The 21,197-nt window shown below is 43.7% G+C and overlaps 1 protein-coding gene across 1 annotated transcript in view; it reads left to right on the top strand.

Annotated features, from left to right (window-relative positions):
• The first annotated feature begins 6,766 nt into the window (after nucleotides 1–6,766).
• The window catches only part of LOC144773802 (uncharacterized), a 3,430,469-nt gene continuing 3,416,038 nt past the window's right edge, over nucleotides 6,767–21,197 (top strand). The window contains exon 1 of the mRNA XM_078658904.1: nucleotides 6,767–7,066. Coding sequence (XP_078515030.1) covers nucleotides 6,970–7,066 — 97 coding nt within the window. The 5' untranslated portion in view covers nucleotides 6,767–6,969. The remainder of the gene's footprint in view (nucleotides 7,067–21,197) is intronic.

Genomic DNA, 21,197 nt, shown 5'->3' with positions numbered 1-21,197 from the left:
GATCCAGAAAGGTTAGATAAAGGCTACCACCCTCTAAAATCACAGTTTTCCAATGGTTTAATTGCAATCTGAAGATCTGATCGATGGTCGAGGTTTTGGACCTAAATCCCGCTTGTAGAGGAGTTAAAACATTCATCTCGTCCATCCATGATTGCAATCGGCCCAAAATGACACAGACAAATATCTTTTGGGAAACGTCAATGAGGCTCATTGGCCGATAATTTGCCGGATTATGAGGTGAGCCTTTTTTAAAAATAGGAATAATTTCTGCACCAGCCCAGGTCAGCGGCGGTGCCATACCTTGAAGGATGGTAACTGCAAACACAACAATGATGGACAGAATGTGGATCAATGTCACACATTCACCCCAGTCCAAAGATCTGGGCCCAAATCCATCGTTTTTCCACTCCACACCACCCTGGGTTAGACAATGGCAATATGCAAATCAGCGCTGACCCTGTGCCCCATGGGAACAGTCCAGTCCGAACTACAAAAGCCATGTCCTTCCCAGAACGGAAACAAGCATCCGAGGACCGGCCCGGTTTCGAGGTAACACCTCTCATCAGCCCGGCTAGCTTGATTCCAGTGGTGTGGAGTGACTGGGACTCACGTCTGAGCATCCCCAGTACACTTAAAGCGGTAACTGCAAACACAACAATGATGGACAGAATGTGGATCAATGTCACACATTCACCCCAGTCCAAAGATCTGGGCCCAAATCCATCGTTTTTCCACTCCACACCACCCTGGGTTGGACAATGGCAATATGCAAATGTGAACAGTGCGCGCTGTGCGTCCCTACATGCTTTAGTATACCAGGGATGTTTAAGTTTAGGGTCAGAGTTGTTGTTATTTTCACTATTATAAAAAAACTCCGCCAACTTTACAAACATATCCTGGTGATTCCTACTTAGCAAAAACAAGAATTCATCACCATGAGTATTTTCAGACATACCAAATGCAGTCTCTACAAAGGGAATATTTTGTGTGTACAGGGAGGCCATTTTTTCAACAAAGGTTCCCTAGCGTACTCTTCTACCTCCTTCGATTGCAATTAAGTTTGGGACAGATTGAGTTGGCGGGCCCCGTCCATCATTAAGTTGGGAATAGGCTATCTCTAACAACAAAGGATTGTGGTCACTTTCACATCGAGATTGGACCCTAAAGTCCTTAATTTTAGACCAGATCTCGACATCTACCAAGATGTAGCCAATTGTAGAGGCCTGTCCCAATTTATTAAAAGTAGGGTTTCCCGGGCAGTCAGAGGGGAATCGACCATTACATGCCCTAAGAGAATGGTTGAGAGTGAGTGAGTTCATTTGAAGAACAAGGGGGGTCCACCCCCTTTTTGGATAGATATTACATTCGGGAATTGCCCAGACAGAATGTTCCTCACTTGTAATGGTAGTACTTGTGCCATTAAGGGGTTCAAAATAACAATGAAAATTCCCTCCAATGATTACATGTACGGATTCGGGTAGAGTGGAGAGAAAGGAAGCCAAACAGTCTAAGGTCTGTGAGCTTTGCCCCAACCTCACTGGACGAGAATAAATATTAATGACAGCCAACTTAAGTATGTCATCAAAGGAGAAGAGGATACACAAAATGTCCAGGGAATCAGTGTCTATCAACTTGAAAGTACAACCCAAATGTACAGCAACTCAAATACAGAGGCCCCTGAGGGTCTCCCCCTAGGCCCCCGGACGGCGAGAATGAAGTATGCAACATATCCTACTCTATACAGTAGTAAGGTAGACCATGTTTCCTGAAAAAGCCATAGCTCATGTGTATCGATATATTCTCCCCAATCGGAGAGGTCCATTTTAGAGATAAGACCTGCTATGTTCCAGGAAAAAATCTTAGTATTCTGCCGGTCTTTTCCTGTGTCAATCTGTATGTGCCAGGGTCTCTCCTCCTGATGGGATATTTGACGGGTAATCCCCTCCCAACCCTGTGTGGTACCATGAGACTCCCCTGATGTATTAATAGGGGCCAAAGATGAGTGGGAGCTCGCACAGCGTTGATGAACCAGATTTGTGTGTTGTAAAGAGTTGTAGCGTGCCACTGGATAGAGACACTGTCTAGCCCAGCAGTGTGAGCACAAAGCTAGAAATTACGAAGGTCCCCCTACTGGGAGGGGAACTAACCAGTGCACAGCAAAAGGACCGTAGTCTTATTCCATAAACATTGTAATCAAAGAAGTCTGTGTGAAAGATTTCAAAGTTTTTAATCCTTTCATAAAGAATATTCTTGCATATTCATGTTCAGCCAAAAGCGTGTCACTACACGCAATATGATCCAACCATTGTAATCCACAAAACAAAATCCCGATGCATTTCGGGCTTTCACACAGACTTCTTTGATTACAATGTTTATGGAATAAGACTACGGTCCTTTTGCTGTGCACTGGTTAGTTCCCCTCCCAGTAGGGGGACCTTCGTATTAATAGGGGCACCAGAACTGCTGAGTGCCACTATAGCCTCATGTGTTTTCCTAAGAGGGTAACCAACAGGCTCAGATCTTTCACAGTTTTGGTACTCAACTGACTGCATGGGTGTACCTTCTATTTGTTTATCTGTAGGATCCAGTCAATCAACTAGATCTAGGTTAGTGTATCTGTTGCTAACTGGGATATTGAAAGGCAAGACAATTTCTGGGCCCCGACCCATGTTTAGCAAATTTCCAGTCTGGGGTCTCATTTCTCACTTTTTGTATATGCTTCCCATCTTTTCTAATAAGGGACTGGGTGGATAAAGAAAATAGCCTAAAGGGAGTGTCTGGGTGCCACTGTTCTCCCTGTACAATCCCCATTTGAGAATATATTGGACCACCCTAGTGTCCCTAAAGTTAATCAAAACGCAATCCCCCTGGAATTTCTTTCCGCCTCTGTCCCAACCAGCTAACTCTCCTAGCGGATACAATTTCACTCTGTATTAAAGGTGGGAGAGGTCTATATTTGTTTAGCCAAAAAATAATTTGGTTTTTCAATTCAGGTTTAGACTCCCCACTACCTATTTCCAACTCTGGTACTCCAGCTAATATAACAACATAGGGAGTAAAAGCTGGAGGTAGGTCTATGCATGGCGGGGAAGGGTTTGTTGTCCTTAAGTTAGATTGGCGAGTATTCCCATTATCTCCTTTGCGATTGCTAGATAAGTTTTTTTCCACTAGGGGGCCTAAGGTTGTTACCGTATTCCTAGTGCCATGGGCAATATCCTCAGCTTGGGTTGCCTTATTTTGGAAAACAACTGGATCTACAAGTTGTTGAGTGGCGGGGATAGGCCCAATTGGGGGATTTGATGCGCGTAGAGCAGTAGAGACAGATGGGACCACATGTTTGCGTTGGTGAACGGAGGCTTGATCCACAGATTTGTTAGTTTCAAAAGTATTCAGGGCTGTGACTTTTTTACTCCCCCAAGTATCTACCAACGAAGTCAGCTTCTCTATTTGTCTCGTTACAACTTCTAGCTCAGATTTTACAAGATTTTCAAAGTGGGTTTTGAGCTCTTTAACCAAAGTTGACGTCCATATCGGAGGCTCCATTGGCTCTGTACTGTTTATACCAGCTACATTGCCCTCTGTCTGTTGTTTTGGTGCTACCCTCAGTGTACGGTTTGCTTGCTTCCCCCCCTTATGAGCTTTTTGTTTCCGATGGCCACCTATCCTATTTGCCCCCCCCAACCCCCCGAGTCAATTTTACATAAATTTTCAAGAATTGCATTTTCTTGAACAGACATTAAGTCAGGAGTAATTGAGAGATTTATTGTTTGGGGAGAATAAAAAACTCCTGTTTCCAAAGTTGGTGTAATTCTTGGGATCTTTGGTGTTAGGGAGAGGCGTCTCTCGGTACGTTCTATCTCGCTGGAAACAGCACCAATTGCCTGGCGTAACATTTCATCGATAGCTGTGGGTTTCACAGAGGGGGTTCGCACAGAGGCCTTCTGTCTAGTGTTTGGCCTTATAGGTGGAGGGGTACTCTCCCCCATACTTGTATAATGACTGAGCTTCCTCGATATAGGGAAAATACATATACAATTATTGTTCAATTGGGTAGAACAGACAAACTCCCTACAATGCTTCAGATGCTATAATCCCAAACCTTCACTCTTTAAGACCCCCGAACACTCTCCCAGTTTCAACAAATATTACCAAATGTCCAGTCATTCAACATGGCGACTCACGTAGCACGAATTTTCAAGGGGGTGGCCCAGCCCAGCCTCAATCAGTCTCGGACGGGCTCAGAGGGGCCCGGGCTTGGCCCGGCACCGCGGGGGTCGAGGCAGCGCTAAATTGCACGATCACCACGCCTCCCCCAGCGGGAGCAGCAACCAATGCGGGAATCAAGGGCCAGTGTACCCTGGGACAGCGAGTCCCACCAGAGTTTGGTGTTCAAGGGCCCGACTGCAGCCCAAAAACTCAGCAGCAGGGTCAAGCAGTAATGCCAGCAGACAGTATGGTAATATTGTCCCGTGTAGCAACCCACGCCGCGGGGGTTGAGGCAGCGCTAAATAGCGCAATCACCATGCCTCCCCCAGCGGCAGCTCAACCAATGCGGGAATCAAGGGCCAGTGTACCTTGGGACAGCGAGTCCCACCAGGGTTCGGTGTTTGCGGCCCTGACTGCAGCGGTGGCGTGGAGAGCAGCCCACAAACTCAGCAGCAGCGTCAAGCAGTAATGCCAGCAGAGAGTGTGGTAATAATGTCCCCTGTAACAACCCGCGCCGCGGAGGTTGAGGCAGTGCTAAATAGCGCGTTCACCACGCCTCCACCAGCGGCAGCTGCTAACCATGTGGGAATCAAAGGCCAGTGTACCTTGGGACAGCGAGTCCCACCAGGGTTCAGTGTTCGCAGGCCCGACTGCAGCGGTGGCGTGGAGAGCAGCTCAAAAACTCAGCAGGAGTGTCAAGCAGTAATGACAACAGAGAGTATGGTAATAATGTCCCCTGTATTGATCCTCGGACTTTATATACATGTGTAGTGGAGATGCTAGTTACCAATAATCAAATATTTGTGTCTGTATAAGTGTTTGGGCAGTCTTGTCTTTATTCACCTGATTAGTTTAATAAGATGCCAAGTTGTTCAGCCAAGATTAACATGTAGATTGTATGCAGCGCAACTCCAGATACAAGGACCTGAATTCTCAAATGAATCTAGACTTCTCCCAGAGCAGCATATCTCCAACCGACAGACTCCCAACTCTCCTGGGGCATAGGGCCAGGAAAAGGAGCCGGTGAAACAAGAATTAGGTCTAGTGAATGAGGACAAGGAGCTGTGGATTGAGACCGAGGTTCTGTGGGAGAGTTGTGATGGTAATGTAAAGTTTATTGAATATTATCACACACTGACGAAGAACATTGGTCTGATATGCATTGGGACGTGGGGATGGTTTTTAATGGATACTGTAATTGTCTATACATGACATCATTGAAAGAAATAAGAATGCAAGTCATGTAGTTAAGTGAAAACCAAAATAACGGACCATTAATAAAAAGATTATGTGATTTTTTAAAGAACTCAATGGAATACTTTTGGTGGTTCTTTGGTAAGAGGCATCAGCTCAATGCAGCAATTAAAGCAGTGCTTCTAATGTACTTTGTCAGTTGATAATTAGCTTGTCATAATATATCATCATCACCACATCCAGACACTTCAGCAGGCACTGACACTAAAAATATGTATGGAGTGCTAATTGTTATCTCAGTAAGTTAATGACCATAATGTATTAATGTTCAGGGCACTTAAACCTTCTTTGGTCAAATACTGAGTACCACTGAGTTTATAAATACTAGCATATTTTGTTTACCGTATTATGGAAAGGCAAGATGATGGTAAAAAAAACTTTTGAAAAAACACAAGCACAGCGTTGTTGGTATCAAGCACATTAATCTTGTTGACCATTTTATGATCACATTCGGCGTCACCTGACATCTCTATATTCATCTCTGCAAGACTCAGTCATCTGTCTTAAAGCATAAATACTTAGAGGTACATTGGTGGGTTAATATTCCTACTGCATTATTATTGTGTGTTATGTAGCAGAAAACGTTGCTGCAGAGTCGTGTGACTTTTTCAGGTGGACGCGCCTTACAGTCTGCCACAGAACATGGGAGATCATGAGATAGTTTTATTTTAAACGTTGGGATTTGTTAAGAATTTGTGAATTCCACTCTTAGAGTGAAGATATTTTTTTTTTACAGGAATCAGATCTGTTTCAAGCTCAAGGTGTATCCTTATTACTGCAAGGTACGGTTGCCATATGAAATTACAAAGCAAGAAAAACATACCCTCACCATACATGACCCAACTTACGGGTGGAACTCCAGATTTCTAAAGCCAAAATTGCTTTATTTTAGGTGTCCCACGTAAAATTGGCTCTGCCTCAATATAACCCAATGTGGAAATACGTGTTCCCGTTTTGTTTTCCAACTATCTCACTTTGATACGTATGTCTTAACAACCCGACATGGGAGGACTAGTGCGTCCCAATATTAGCTGGCTCTTAATACCAAGTCGGAGTGCTGAGGGTGGCCAAACAAAGGGTGCAAATATCTCATTCGCACTCCTTAGAATAATCGTGGCTTCATAGAACCGCTAGGAACATTCTTTCATTTTTTGCTCCGTTATTCAAAACACCAGCCACTGTTTAACAAATAACTCTAGACTACAGACGAACACGTCGTTCGTTTCCACGTTGGAATCCAGCCGCATTCCAACGCCCTTTTCCACAAACAAAACCCTCACATCACAAAGGCACCTTTTCTAACGTCATTGCAAGTACGGTGGTGTGGGAGGTCACACCGTTCCTTTCGCGCTAAGCGGAACGAACCTCTGCTGAAGATTGCGCGCGTGCAGCGGAGGTACCCGGAACCCGACCAAGGAGAACACCACACAGCGCCGCAATAAAGAAAGACACAGGGCGGGTCATGGAGCGGAACGCCTCTCCTGACCCGCGCACGCGAGCCACGTGAGCATGGTCTTCTATAGGGCTCAGGACTGCCTTGTTTTACTCCTGTCCACCCTCCTGTTCTGCTGTGGTGCCCATCCGAAGGACCAAACTTATACATCAGGTATGGCGCGTGCCTCTTAAATTCAGCTGTTAGCGGACGAGGGCACGTGCCCGCCACGTCCGGCTATTATCACTTGTCGCTGCCAAGTGGCGGTTAGCGAAGTGCGTCGTGATACATTCTCCGCCCTGTCCTGTTTAATATATTTTAACATATTTGAAATAAGCCAAATACAAGTGGATAAACCTAAAGAAGTTCAGAATGTGATAGATATTTTATTTGGTATAAGTTGGCAGTGTATGGAAAATCCATACGACAGGGGTCACCTTCTTTTTACTACTATTCCTCCACCTGACCCCAAAAAAATACTCCCTAAACTTCTTTTGGGACACCCGCCTCCTTTTCAAACCTATAGCACCCCTCTAAAAAACTGCCTATTCATCTTAATGGAACTCCTCTGCAACGTCTGACTTCGCCCTCATTTTAGAGTTAACAGTTTGAAAGGTATGTCCACGCATTTACAGGTTTTGTATTTTAAATAAAAAAAAACCAAGTCACTTAACTTTAAAACAGTTAACTAATATTTCAAAGGGGTGACTGAACAGGCAAGATGGTGAAGTCAGGATGATACTGCGAGGAATTTTACTCTTTCCTTTCCCGTCTTCCCTGGCACCGCGCGAGGTGGTACAGGAAGGAAGCATGTGTGAGCAGGCAGTATAGAGAGGAGATAGTGAGTGTGAGGGAGGGATGTTAGGGGGTAGTGGAATTGCGAGATGAGAGAGGGTAGTGGCAGTGGGATGAGAGGCAGTGGGTATGTGAGGGAGAGATTACAGGGTTGGTGTGTAACTGGCGTTGAGTGAAAATATGCTAATTTGAATTATGTGTTGTGTGGATGGCATGTATGTGGATTGCTGGTATGTGGTGTAGAGTGCATTTATGTGGGATGTTTTTATGTTGTATTGAGTTGAGTGTAAATATGTTGAGTTTAATTATGTTGCGGTGAGTGTTATAAAATGTGTAGTGTGATTATTTTGTTAACTGCTTAGATGTTGGTGCTGCGCTATGCTCAGGTGATGCTCAGGTCGTGATGAGTCAATCAATCAAAGCATTTATATAGCGCACTACTCACCCAGAGGGTCTCAAGGTGCTAGGGGAGGGGGGTCCGCTACTGCTCGAACAGCCAAGTCTTGAGGTGATGTTGAGTTGGTGCTGTGCTAAGGTGATGCTGCACTGATGCTGGGGTGGAACTGCAATGATGGTGAAGTGGTGCTGCGCTGATGCTGAAGTGGTACACATTGGTGCAGAGTTGCTGCTGTGTTGGGGCTGCACTGGTGCTGAGGTGGGGCTGCGCTGGTGGTGGTGCACTAATGCAGAGGTGGTGCTGTGCTTATGCTGAGCTGGTGCTAGGTGGTGCCGTGCTGGTGCGGAAGTAGTGCTGTGCTGGTGCTGAGTGATGCTGAGGTGGCGCTCAGGTGGTGCTGAGTTGGTGTGGAGTGATGCTGAGTGGGTGCTGTACTTGTGGAACACTGTTGAAAAGGTAGTGCTGTGCTGATGCGGTACTTTGGGGTGCTGTGGGGGTGTTGAGTGATGCTGAGGAGATGTTGTGATGGTGCTGAGGTGGGTATTTGCAATGAAATCGGTCTCGCCCGTGCGGTTTAGCCCATGAAAGGTAACGTAACATAACATTAAGGTAACGTCACATAACATTATATAACAACATAACAAAATATAACACATGAATCTGTAAATCTTTCCACCACCCGTTGAGATATTCTGGCCCGGTTGCTGTTCACTGCTAATTCTGCTCAATGGTTTACTGTTAATCTACCCAGTACTTACAATTGTATCGCACTTGGATGGATGAGAGGCTGAGTGGACCTGCCAAGATGTTAACATGAGGCGAGGACAAACCATGCATATTTTTACATACACACATAGTTATACGATGTATGCACATGAACGTACTGAGATCCACAAAAATATAGACACAAATACATTGTACACAATAATGGTAAGAAAAACCGGCCCGCGCTTGGAAACGCTAAAACAACCCACCTTTACAAACCCAGAGTCCTGCGCCTGATCCAACGCTCTCCCTTTCAGCTTGCTTTATAAGTGCTCACAATCTAAATAGTTGTTGATTGATATATCTCTCAGCCCCGGGTGCCTTACATGCTGCCAAAAACAGTGACATCAAAGTATTAAACTTGAAGTGGGCCTCTCACACTGCCCGACTCTAATACCATTTATTTCTATTTAGTATCACTTAATGCCAGAATGACTGACGTCAGCGACGTCACTAGTAGAATTCCTTCAGTAGAGCCATTTTATTTGTCCTGTGGCCTTTACATTTATGTATAACACAGAAACACAGGGGATCTAACAGCCGAAAAGATAAGCTGCGCTGTCAAACCGAACCAGTTTGGTTTGACAACGCAGCTTATCTTTTCGGCTGTTAGACCCGCTGTGTTACTGTGTTATACATGTAGTGGTTTCTGGGGATATTAACCAGGTCAGGTCTCTAAACTTTGAATCCCTGTGACCCTCATTGAATGGTTGCCTTTACATTTATGTCATAAATATTAACCACAGATAGTGTCGGACTCAAAAGCAGACGGACTAGTGCAGTAATGCCCTCAGGCCTCCCCCAGTTGCTCCTTTCTGTATATCAGCGCCCCGCTGGACACCCTACGCAGTCTCTCTGGGTCCCAGGTCGTGCGAGGCCTCCGCCTCGTCCGTCCCTCTGCCTCGGTTGCCTACCACACAGCAATCGTTCGCGGCCGTCCAGTAATACCATCAAAATTAAGCTCACCTCAGTTCTCAGGTATTGTCCTGCTCCTCCGGGCATCCCCAATCCAGAACGTCTGACGCGCCCCCTGGTGCCTAAGACACTCAGGGGGCTGCCCAGGCCCTCGGCTAGGCACAGCTCTCTCCCCCGCCGCGTTTTCCGCTCAATTTCTCAGAGTGCAGCTCACTGGAGCCCTCAGCCTGTATCCCAGCACTCCCTCCTCGGAGTTCCCGTTGCAGCGCCCCTGGTGCTCATGTCCTCAGTCGGCTGTAACTCCCGTAGAGCGAACGCCACGCCAGCCGCTGCTGTCTCTGCAACCTCATGGTCTACCGCAGTCGATCGCCGCACTGCTTGCTTCGCCCCAGGGCCCCACTGCAGGGATCCCTTGCTCAGGAATCTTGCTTTTCCTTCGGTGTTTTGGAGGCTGTGCTGCTTCAAGGAAAGTGCTATAAATTCGGGTGGGAGAGACAGCGAGAAGTCTCCTACCTTGCTGCCATCTTGGCCATGCCCCCTAAGTTAGATTTTTTTAAGAGTAGGGAGTCGTCCGTGAGTCCACTACCTGCTCCTAAAAAAATTAGTATCACATTCTTAAAGGGAAAGGGGTCCAATGGAGACTGGTTACCACTTGAATAAATGTTTGATGACCTTAAATTGATCACAAAACATTCATGCATGCCACTGCGAATCGTTTTAAGAAGGGACGCCCTGAACACGCCCCTTCCAAATACCAATTTGCAAACCCAAATTCATAGCTGCCAAGGTTTGAGATTGCTATGTGGGACATTTTCATAATGTCACTGTAATTATGAGTGACATTTCAACGACTATGAGTGACACTTTCTAGTAAGCAAAATCAAGGAATTTAGACAAGTAAAACATTTAACTACAAGAAATTACACCCAAATGAGCAAAGAGAAACTAAGAAGATTTTAAAACTGCTGCGAACTACCAGAAATTGGAGGGCACTACCTGGAGACACATTGTATGAGTGTAAAATAGGCAGCCAAGTTTTTTGCTTATGTGTGGCATGTCCATGGTATTAGGATACTTATGAATGACATTTAACTACCAAATGTGTGACACTTAGAGTAACACTTTCTCACAAGTAAAACCACGTAATGAGGTGCATGGACAGAGAAATATCAAACATTTTACACGAGAAGTTCTAATAATATCTTGCAACTGGAGCAAACCCCATGAAATTAAAGGTTACACTTGCTTTATTATGCACTCTAAATGTCTGCAGTTTTGTGGCAGGCTATCTTATACTATACACAATACAATTTTGAAACAATTTTCATATTCATGTGCTTACAGTCGCAGACTGGCTGCTCATAGCACTATAATACGAAGTAACTAGCACTACTGAGCCAAGAAGGACAAACTTCTATTCCTCTGTGGTTACAGCTGCACTTAGCTGTAAATTGCCAGACATAATTTATGGCACTTACAACATGAATAGATTTAGTCCTGTGCTTGAACAAAAACTCCCGGGCAGGATCAATCTGAAATGAATGATGTTCACTAACTTGCATTGCTGCCTTGTATTGATAAGAAAATGCTGCAGAGATCAACAGAAAGGGACACACAGAGCCTGTAGACTCACCTGCCTGCTGCCGGTAAACAAGTGCTTCTGCATGTACCAGTCTGAGCGCTTCACCACTTCAACTTCCTTTCTTCTTGTGGCTGAGCTCTTCGTTTAGCTGGGCAGGGGACTAGAGGGCACGGGTTGCAGCAGCAGTTGAAGAGTGTGCCTGAGCAGAGACGTCACCGGAACTAAAAAGCATTTCTTCACTGGGAGAAGTGCTGTATTCTGGCTGGTAATGGCACTTAATGACTTCTATTACTGATTGTGTGCTGTTAGCCCAACTGCCATCCGTGCCAGCCTGAGCCAAAGAGTCCACAGCGCCTACCCCCCTAACTAAAACAATACAACCATTCGCTGCAACTCTTACATTCGTTTCTGCAGGGAGAGGCCCAGCTGATTTAAAGGGCCCTCTCTAGTGCCGTTCTGTGCCCTCTTCAGCAGCGGCAATTAATAATTCCTCCGGCGGACCACCTGTCGGGTGATACGGCCGCGGGATAATTTCCATTTTGGATTTAGGTAGAGCTGCCTGTGCCACTGCATTGCGAGCAGCCAAGGAGCTTGAATTTATGCATGCTGGGCATGTGCCACGGGCGTCAGGATGTCCTGTCACGTGACATATCAAAGACTGTGGCAAACTGACAAAAGACTCACGAAAGTGAAAGTACGCCGCACTACTGTGTGGCCTTCGATTTACTACAGTTGATATACTGTAGCAAGCGGGTAGCTCAGAGCCCAGCCCCCATTGAGAGGTCTTCAGTGCAGCGCAGGCTTCCTGCCTCTGCCACTGACAGTGACGGACACTAGTGTTTTATAATCGCAGTGCCTAATGGAAACAGGCCCTTATATGCGTGACGTCGCATTTCAGTGTGGTGATGCGGATCACCACACTGAAATGTGTTAGTATCACACCTGATGCATGATACTTGGCAGGGCTGGCTCTACCTAAATCCAAAATGGAAATTATCTAACAACCGGACCACCCGACAGGTGGTCCGCTGGAGAAAATATTAATAGTCGCTGCTAAAGAGGGCACAGAATGGCGCTAGAGAAAGCCCTTTAAATCAGCTGGGCCTCTCCCTCCAGAACCGAATTTAGGTGTTGCAGCAAACTGTTGTATTGTTTTAGTTAGGGGGGTAGGTGCTGTAGACTCTCTGGCTCAGACTGGCACGGATGGCAACTGGGCTAACAGCACACAATCAATACCAGAAGTCAATAAGCACCATTACCAGCCAGAATACCGCACTTCTCGCAGCGAAGATATGCTGCTTAGTTCCGGTGACGTCCCTGCTCAGGCACAATCTTCAACTGCTGTTGCAACTCATGCCCTCTTGGCCCCTGCCCAGCCAACCGAAGAGCTCAGCCAAAAGAAGAAACGAAGTCGAAGTGGTGAAGCACTCAGAGTGGTACATGCAGAAGCACTTGTTTACCGGCAGCCAGCATGTGAGTCTACAGGCTCTGTGTGTCCCGTTCAGTTGATCTCTGCAGCATTTCCTTATCAATAGAAGGCAGCAATGCAAGTTAGTGCACACCATTCATTTAAGAATTAGCCTGCCTGGGAGTTTTTTTTCACGCACAGGACAAATTGTATTCATGTTGCAAGTGCGATAAATTATGTCTGGCAATTTCCAGCTCAGTGCAGCTGTAACCACAGAGGAATAGAAGTTTGTCCTTCTTGGCTCAGTAGTGCTAGTTACTTCTTATTATAGTGCTATGAGGAGCCAGTCTGCGACTGTAAGCACATGAATATGCAAATTGTTTCAAAATTGTATTGCCTTTAGTATAAGATAGCCTGCCACAAAAACTGCAGACATTTAGAGTGCATAATAAAGCAAGTGTAACCTTTCATTTCATGGGGTTTGCTCCAGTTGCAAGATATTATTAGAACTTCTTGTGTAAAATGCACCTCGTTACGTGGTTTTACTCGTGAGAAAGTGTTACTCTAAGTGTCACACATTTGGTAGTTAAATGTCATTCATAAGTCCACTAATACCATGGACATGCCAAACATAAGCAAAATACTTGGCTGTCTATTTTGCACTCATACAATCTGTCTCCGGTTAGTGCCCTACCAATTTTTGGTATTTCGCAGCAGTTTTAAAATCTTCTTCGTTTCTCTTTGCTCAGTTTGGTGTAATTTCTTATAGTTAAATGTTTTACTTGTCTAAATTGCTTGATTTTGCTTGCTAGAAAGTGTCACTCATAATTACAGAGATATTATGAAAATATCACACATAGCAATCTCAAACCTTGGCAGCTATGCACGGGCGTCAAGACGTCCTGTCAAGTGGCCTATCAAAGTCTGTGGCTAACTGACAAAAGACTCAAGAAAGTGAAAGTATGCCACGCTACTGCGCGGCCTTCGATTCAATACAGTTGATATACTGTAGCCAGCGGGCAGCTCAGAGCCCAGCCCCCATTGAGAAGACTCCAGTGCAGCACAGGCTGCCTGCCTTTGCCACTGACTGACACTTGTATTTTATAATCCCAGCGCTTAATGGACACAGGCCCTTATATGCGTGACGTCTCATTTCAGTGCGGTGATGCGGATCACCTCACTGAAATGCGTTACTTGGCAGGGCTGCAAATTGCGATTCATAAGTCACCAAATCACAACATGGCTTTTGTACATTAAACCTTTTTGTGGTCGCAAACAATCCGATTCTGCTAATTGGGTTGTTCGTGACCTCAAAAAGGTTTTGCGCATATGGTCTTATATTAATAAACCTTTATGTGATAGCGCACAGTCATTTACAGACAGTGCATTTCCCATTGAAATGGCCGAAAACTTTCCAACTAGCATGCAGCTTTACTTATAAAACGATATAGTTTAGAAACACTAATATGTGAAAATTGGGTGGGTGTCAGCAAACATATTTATCATTGGCACATCACCATGTCAAGTGTTCTGATTTGTTTTACGTCCAATAAAAAAAAAAAATCATAACTCAGAATTACAGAAAATGGATTTTATAACTACTGAAATTCATTTTGAAATGTTTGTTCAGTTCACTTATCAGTTATTTAAATGTTGTATGGTAGGAAAAAAACGGACATCCCAAAGCCTTTTTTTCACACTCTTAGTACAGCAGGTCAGATAGCTCACTTTACAAAATACTGGAACTCTGCAGTTACGGAAAAAAAGTATTGTAAGAAGACGTAAACTGACCTCTGACCTCTGTCTCTGAACACAGCAAATGTGACAAGATAATACCAAGAGTGGAAGACATCTTTATTTCTCCTTCTTTTTCTGAATGAACAGAAGACTTGTTCTTTGTCAGCATGCCAGAACGGGCGAGTAGGCCCTAAATATGGCTCTCCCTGATAAAACCAGACTCGACTGATAAACTCTGACTTGCCAAAGAGAGTGGGCAAGTAGAGTTCTTGAGCCCTGTCTGTGCAATGAAAGCAACAGTTCAGCCCGCCACCCTGAGACTCTTCATCCCTAATCTTGTCTGCTATCCATGCTATCCATATAAGGCTTGACTGGTGATCACCCTGGGCCTCCTCTCAGACATGTTGACTCATCATTGTGGCCACTGAGTGTCCAGGTCGCCTCTGCTTTGTCTGGCCCAGGGGGTGACTTCCTTGTCCCCACGTCAACCTGAGTTGTATCACCTGAAGCTTTGCCTCTAGTTTGGTGACGCCCAGCAGCGGCCTGCTGTTGCTGCTGCCCTCTTGTAGGTCTCTGAGTGGCTCCTCAGGTCCTCAATTCGAACTTCACAGAGAGACATGGCCGCTCTTGTTTCCTCAAATACAGAGACTGCCTTTGTTACAGAGACTGCAGGATAAAACGCTCATCCTTGGTGGTCCCTTCAGAAGCAGTAAATCCCCATATCCGATGGCAGGCACGGAGTGTTCGAGCTTTGCATCCGCTAAGGCCGCAATCCTCTAAATTCTCAGACACGTTTTTTAACCAATGCATTTGGGTAATTTGCTTTAATTTACCCTTACGACTCCGATTTAGCTAGACATTTTTTTTATAGTGCAAACAAAGCAAACTTTAGTTGAAAAGGCTGGGTCTCCCAACACTGAACTCACTTAATGGGTGGCAAATACTTTGAGGCTACAACAGATTTGTCCTATAAAAATATGGTAACCTTAGCCAAAGTGGAAAATGAGCCATAAATGTTCAGATGAATCACGCATTTTACATTTGTGCTTCAGGGTCATTTATGATAATTTATAATTTCTAAATTAACTTGGATAGATTTATGAAACAGTGGATTTATGTCACTACCACGAATAAGCCAAAAGAAAATTACATTTTTGGTCTGCACTCTATAACTTGTCATCAGTAATTTCACTGAGCATGGAACACACTTTTTTAGCCCATTGTGCTGTATATTAATGACTTTCTTTTGTACGATAAACACTCTGCCATAGATCATTTTTAAGTAGAGAAAACTTATTGACAAGTGAGGGTGCAGATATTTGATGCTAGATTTCCAAACAAATATTGTACAGTTCAGTCACAGGATTCGTCTGTCCTTTTTCAGGGAAGGGCAGGACAATTTGTATGTATGGCTTCGAGAGGTCTAAATTAGTGCCTTTTATTAAATAACGTTGATTTGTAGTGTACAGGAAACGATTGAGAATCTTACATTGTCCAAGAAATCTTTCTAGAAACATTTTTGATAAAGTGATTATGAATTATTCTACTATATTATTATGTATAAACCAGCAAACTACATAGATTAAACTTGATCTATGTAATTCTAAATAGTAATGACTTAAATCTATGAAAACCAGCTCACTGTGAAGGGCTGGCATTTAGTCAATCTATGTGTGATTCTTGCTTTTTCAATGTAGACTTTTATGACATATTGATGCCCTATATGTTGCACATTGAGGGACAGTTTTTTTGAGAGTTGAGGATACACATCAAGATGTATGTCTGGGGTGTTGATTATTTCAGAAACACTCCTATTTCTGTAATTTGAGTACTTCTAAATTGATTTAAAATGTAGGGACTATACACCTAGCATAGCACTGACAGCCATAAATGTAGTCTGGGGTCTGGTGTCAGTAAATAGACTTGTGTGGTGGCAGTGTCTCGACCCAACTTTAAATAGACCTCTCTTGTGTATATGTTCTATCAAACCTGATGGGGCTGCCTTTGACTTGATAGCAATGATATTGGCCTAGATCTTTATTGCTGGAGCTGATTCAAGAGCATCATGATGATAGACAAGCCATTTTTACCAAATGGTCAATAATGGTGGTTTTTTGAGTGTTTAATCATTTCACCAGGTACACTGCATCACCATGGCAAACTAGACCCAAGAAGCTTCAAGGCGCCACTGGGTAGTAATCAGCTTGCGTGTATACCTTGTCAATTGTGACAGCTCTGATGCCGGATCTGGTGTTTAGAGCAGTCATTAAATTTGGAAAGTTCCTCGTGATAGAGGACATTTCGAGCTTCTCTGGTGGCATCCCTTAATTCATTTTGGTATTTCACAGTTTTGCTACATTTCAAGCCACCCACCTTTGACAACTTGCTTGGTAAGGTTACTGCTCTCAAGGTCGGGCACAAGTCCTATGGGTAGGTAGAATGAAAGGTGATCTTTTAACTCCCTCCCCAAACAATTGTTTACACTTGTGACTGACATTGCCATGAGCTCCGTGGAAGGATTAGAGAACCACAACCTCTTTACAGAGATTCATGAGTAGTAGGAATATTTCCCAAGGCAGACTGACCTTTCAGAGATTATTGATTCCTCAGTACAAATGGCTGTTAACTGGACACTAAAGGGCCTAGGAAGACAACTATTCTCTTGCCACCTATCTAGAGCATACCCCTCCATCTGAGAGAGTACCATAGAAGCAAACCTTTTCCCCCGACCTAAGTAACCAGTAAGTCCAAGAGGAGAGTAATCTACCAGAAACACTTGATGTTTTCAAATGGCTCCCAGAGGCTTTCTTGAGAAGTTCACATGACCCCGTTGACACCCCTTCACCAGAAGGGTAAAAGCAACCTTTACAAAGAATTCCTGGACTCAATCCTGGACAATGACCACATGGGAGATAACTCTGATGATTGCATAGCGAGCAATGGAGATCATGACGGAGGGTTGGACGACAAGCCAAGCCAAAGCACTCCTTTTTTTAAAACCTTTATTTCATTTTTTTTAACATGTCAATCAATACAGTAGCCCACCTCTTTTACATTCTTTTCCTTGTATGGCAAAGAACATTACTTAGCATCTTCTGGTAAATTGCTAGTATAATTAATTCAAAAATAGGAAACAATGGAACAGCCTAAAGATGATATACTTGGACAACCCAAATTCTCCCCGACCCCATTACAGTAGCAGCCATTCCCCGCCTGTTACCTCGCATAGTATCCACAAAGTACAATCTGCTGGACTGCATCCAACCCTACTGGAATACACTTCTCACTCGGATTATACAGCTACACAAACATGTCTAGCCAACTCCAATGCTGTTCTGTCTCTCAGTGTTTGTTTCTGCAGTGGCTCTGTGAGGGAGGTATGCTTGGTATGGTCCCCAGATATTCTTTAGTCTACATCGTATTGGTATGAGTGCATTGAAATGATCTGATTGAGTGTTACAATATGATAGATTGGTGCACCACTCTGTGAGTGTGGGAAGTGTTCCTGTTATCATCCATCTCATGGCTAGTCTTCTTTTGGCTAGTAATATGCCCACTGCTATCCGATTCCTAGTGCTTTTAGGCAATGCCTTAACGTAACCAAGAAGGGCCACTAGTGGTGTCGTGGGTATATGAGTCTCCGCCATATCCTGTAATGCACCTATAATGTCAGCCCAATATTGGTGAATTGCTGGGCAGTCCCATGCCAGATGTGCAAAATGTGCCTCTGCCGCTCCACATCTATCACAGTTGTCATCTTCTCTCAACCCATATTTGTGTAACCTAGCTGATGTATAGTAGACTCTGCAAGAATTTGAACTGTACAAGGTGGTGTCTGCCATTCTGTGATACCTTTTTTGTGCTAGTACAGCAGTACTCCCATTGCTCATCTGTTATATCTACCCCAAACTCATTTCACCATTCCTGTAGAGCCTTCTCATGTGTAAGATTTGTATTCGATCTAATGAGTAGGTATAGCATCGATATTGTATTAACAGTGAGATTCTATCAATGTGAAGAGGTGGGAGGTGAGTATTTTAGATATTTTGTTTTTATAAATTTTTCAAGAAAAAGGAACGATTAAGTGAATAACTGGGCTCTCTTTTAGACATGGAAAAACGAGAGCACAATGTGCTTGTTAAAATACCCCTCACACACTAAAAAAATCCATTAGTGTCATGCTTCATCATAGGGGTCTTCCCGTCCCTATAACGGGGCGGGGCGTGCTACGACCAGACGAACTACGCGGGAGCACTATAAATGTGACAAGGCTATGTGTTGGTGTAGGGGTGTCAGTGAAGTGTAGGGACCTAGCTAGTGAATGCGAAAAAATACAAAAATTAAAAATTCCCTGGCTAGTAGAAAAATATATTTTATTAGCTTCTCTAGCTGGGAACGTTAAGAAGGGGAATGTGAGGTAGAGCATTAGCTTACTACCTAGTCGACATGTTTCGTAAGCAGTCCCCTACTGCCTACTCATCAGGACCATATAGTGGTCCCTACTACTGATAGCTCAGTTCTACAATGATAAACCTGCTGTCCTACAAATAATACAGCAAAAATAAGCTGAATATTTGAGCTTCAGGGCATGAGCTGGCCCTCGTGAAGCGTGGTATTTTGCAATGAATACCAAAAAGAATTAATAAAGGGCCAGCTCATGCCCTGAAGCTCAAATATTCAGCTTATTTTTGCTGTATTATTTGTAGGACAGCAGGCTTATCATTGTAGAACTGAGCTATCAGTAGTAGGGACCACTATATGGTCCTGATGAGTAGGCAGTAGGGGACTGCTTACGAAACATGTCGACTAGGTAGTAAGCTAATGCTCTACCTCACATTCCCCTTCTTAACGTTCCCAGCTAGAGAAGCTAATAAAATATATTTTTCTACTAGCCAGGGAATTTTTAATTTTTGTATTTTTTCGCATTCACTAGCTAGGTCCCTACACTTCACTGACACCCCTACACCAACACATAGCCTTGTCACATTTATAGTGCTCCCGCGTAGTTCGTCTGGTCGTAGCACGCCCCGCCCCGTTATAGGGACGGGAAGACCCCTATGATGAAGCATGACACTAATGGATTTTTTTAGTGTGTGAGGGGTATTTTAACAAGCACATTGTGCTCTCGTTTTTCCATGTCTAAAAGAGAGCCCAGTTATTCACTTAATCGTTCCTTTTTCTTGAAAAATTTATAAAAACAAAATATCTAAAATACTCACCTCCCACCTCTTCACATTGATAGAATCTCACTGTTAATACGATATGACCAGGAGGGTGATTCTATCAGTACCTCTATGCTTCCCCTTTTTGTTTTGGAATAGCATCGATATTGCCCTCTCCGGCAAGTGTGTCTGTAATAGTTATGTCTATTGCTAAAGACAGTGGTCCCTAGACTAGGAGTAATGTGAGCAAACAATAAATATAGACCCAATCAGTACTATATTTTTACCGCCATCGAGCCGGACAGGAATATTTTAATATGCAGGTTGGTAAATAAACAATAAATGTAGAAAAAGATGATTTAAAGTGGGACACACGCCTGCATCCAGCCTTGCATAACAGAAAGGCTCCTGCAAAGTAAATTGTTTATATGAGACAGTTTTTGGTATGACAAACAGATTATAGTGGGGACACCATTACACATAATTAATCTTAAATAGCAAAGTGTTTATGGTGTACAACAAGTCAACGGCGTTTCGATCCTTACAGAAGATATAGGATCATCATCAGGACATTATTAATATTATGCCTGTATACATTTGCCTGTATTAACTAAAAACCATAGGGAAAAAAACAGGAATGAGGAAAAAGAAAGCAAGAAACAATAGAGAATTAGCTCTGGCAGAGAGTAGTTTAAAAACAGTTAGAGTGTTTAAGAGAACACCCTCTATGTCAGAACGACATGAAAGATACGCTTGTGAGTAAAGTAGAACTAATAGAGAATCTAGGAACATACTGTTCAGCAAGGATGTGTAGGACCGAGAGTCCTATTAACAGAATACGCAATAGCGAGCAACTGAAATTAACCCCGTTTGCTGACAGGTAGATGACTCAACGCGTGGTGATAAAACGTGTAGCTACCAAAGAGCTGGTAACTTGCTGATGTCACAAGCACATGCAGCGAAGGAGAAACAGAGAGGATTAAGGCGCAATGTGCAAAAACATGCTGGTAGTGAGGCGCGTGTGAACCAGTGTGCAAGCTAAGGAAAGAGATGAAGTAACAAAAGTACCTAGTTCTAGGTCAGGGTGACTTGGAAGTGTGTTTTCCAAGGTGAGGAACGATTGGGATTCCGAGACGGGTGCGTGGGGGATGAAGTTGTGAAAAAACGTCATGTAATGGTTGGGTCACAATCAACCTAGGTGAAAAGAACTAAAGGACGTGGGCATAAGGAAAAAGATTGTGGTGCCTGAAATGTAGAGGAAAGAAGAGTAGGAGCTTACCTTCAATTCAATAAAAAGATAGCTTTATTCGATTAAAAAATATATATCATAAAAGCACAAATATAATTTATCATTATAAAACATTTCCAGGCAAATACACATACACTACATACATAGAACAAGTCTACATAATTAAAATCCAAGGTTCCAGTTTCACATTGATTTCCTAAAATTGATAACACTTTTTAAAAAAAGAACATCAGACTGGGTAAATATTTCATTATCCAGAATTTCTATTGTCAGAAATGCTGTACGACATTGTCTT

This window comes from Lissotriton helveticus, chromosome 8 (genome assembly GCF_964261635.1).
Source record: "Lissotriton helveticus chromosome 8, aLisHel1.1, whole genome shotgun sequence".
Taxonomy (NCBI): domain Eukaryota; kingdom Metazoa; phylum Chordata; class Amphibia; order Caudata; family Salamandridae; genus Lissotriton; species Lissotriton helveticus.
The sequence above is the reverse complement of the archived record's forward strand: the minus strand, read 5'-3'. Positions and strand labels throughout refer to the sequence as shown.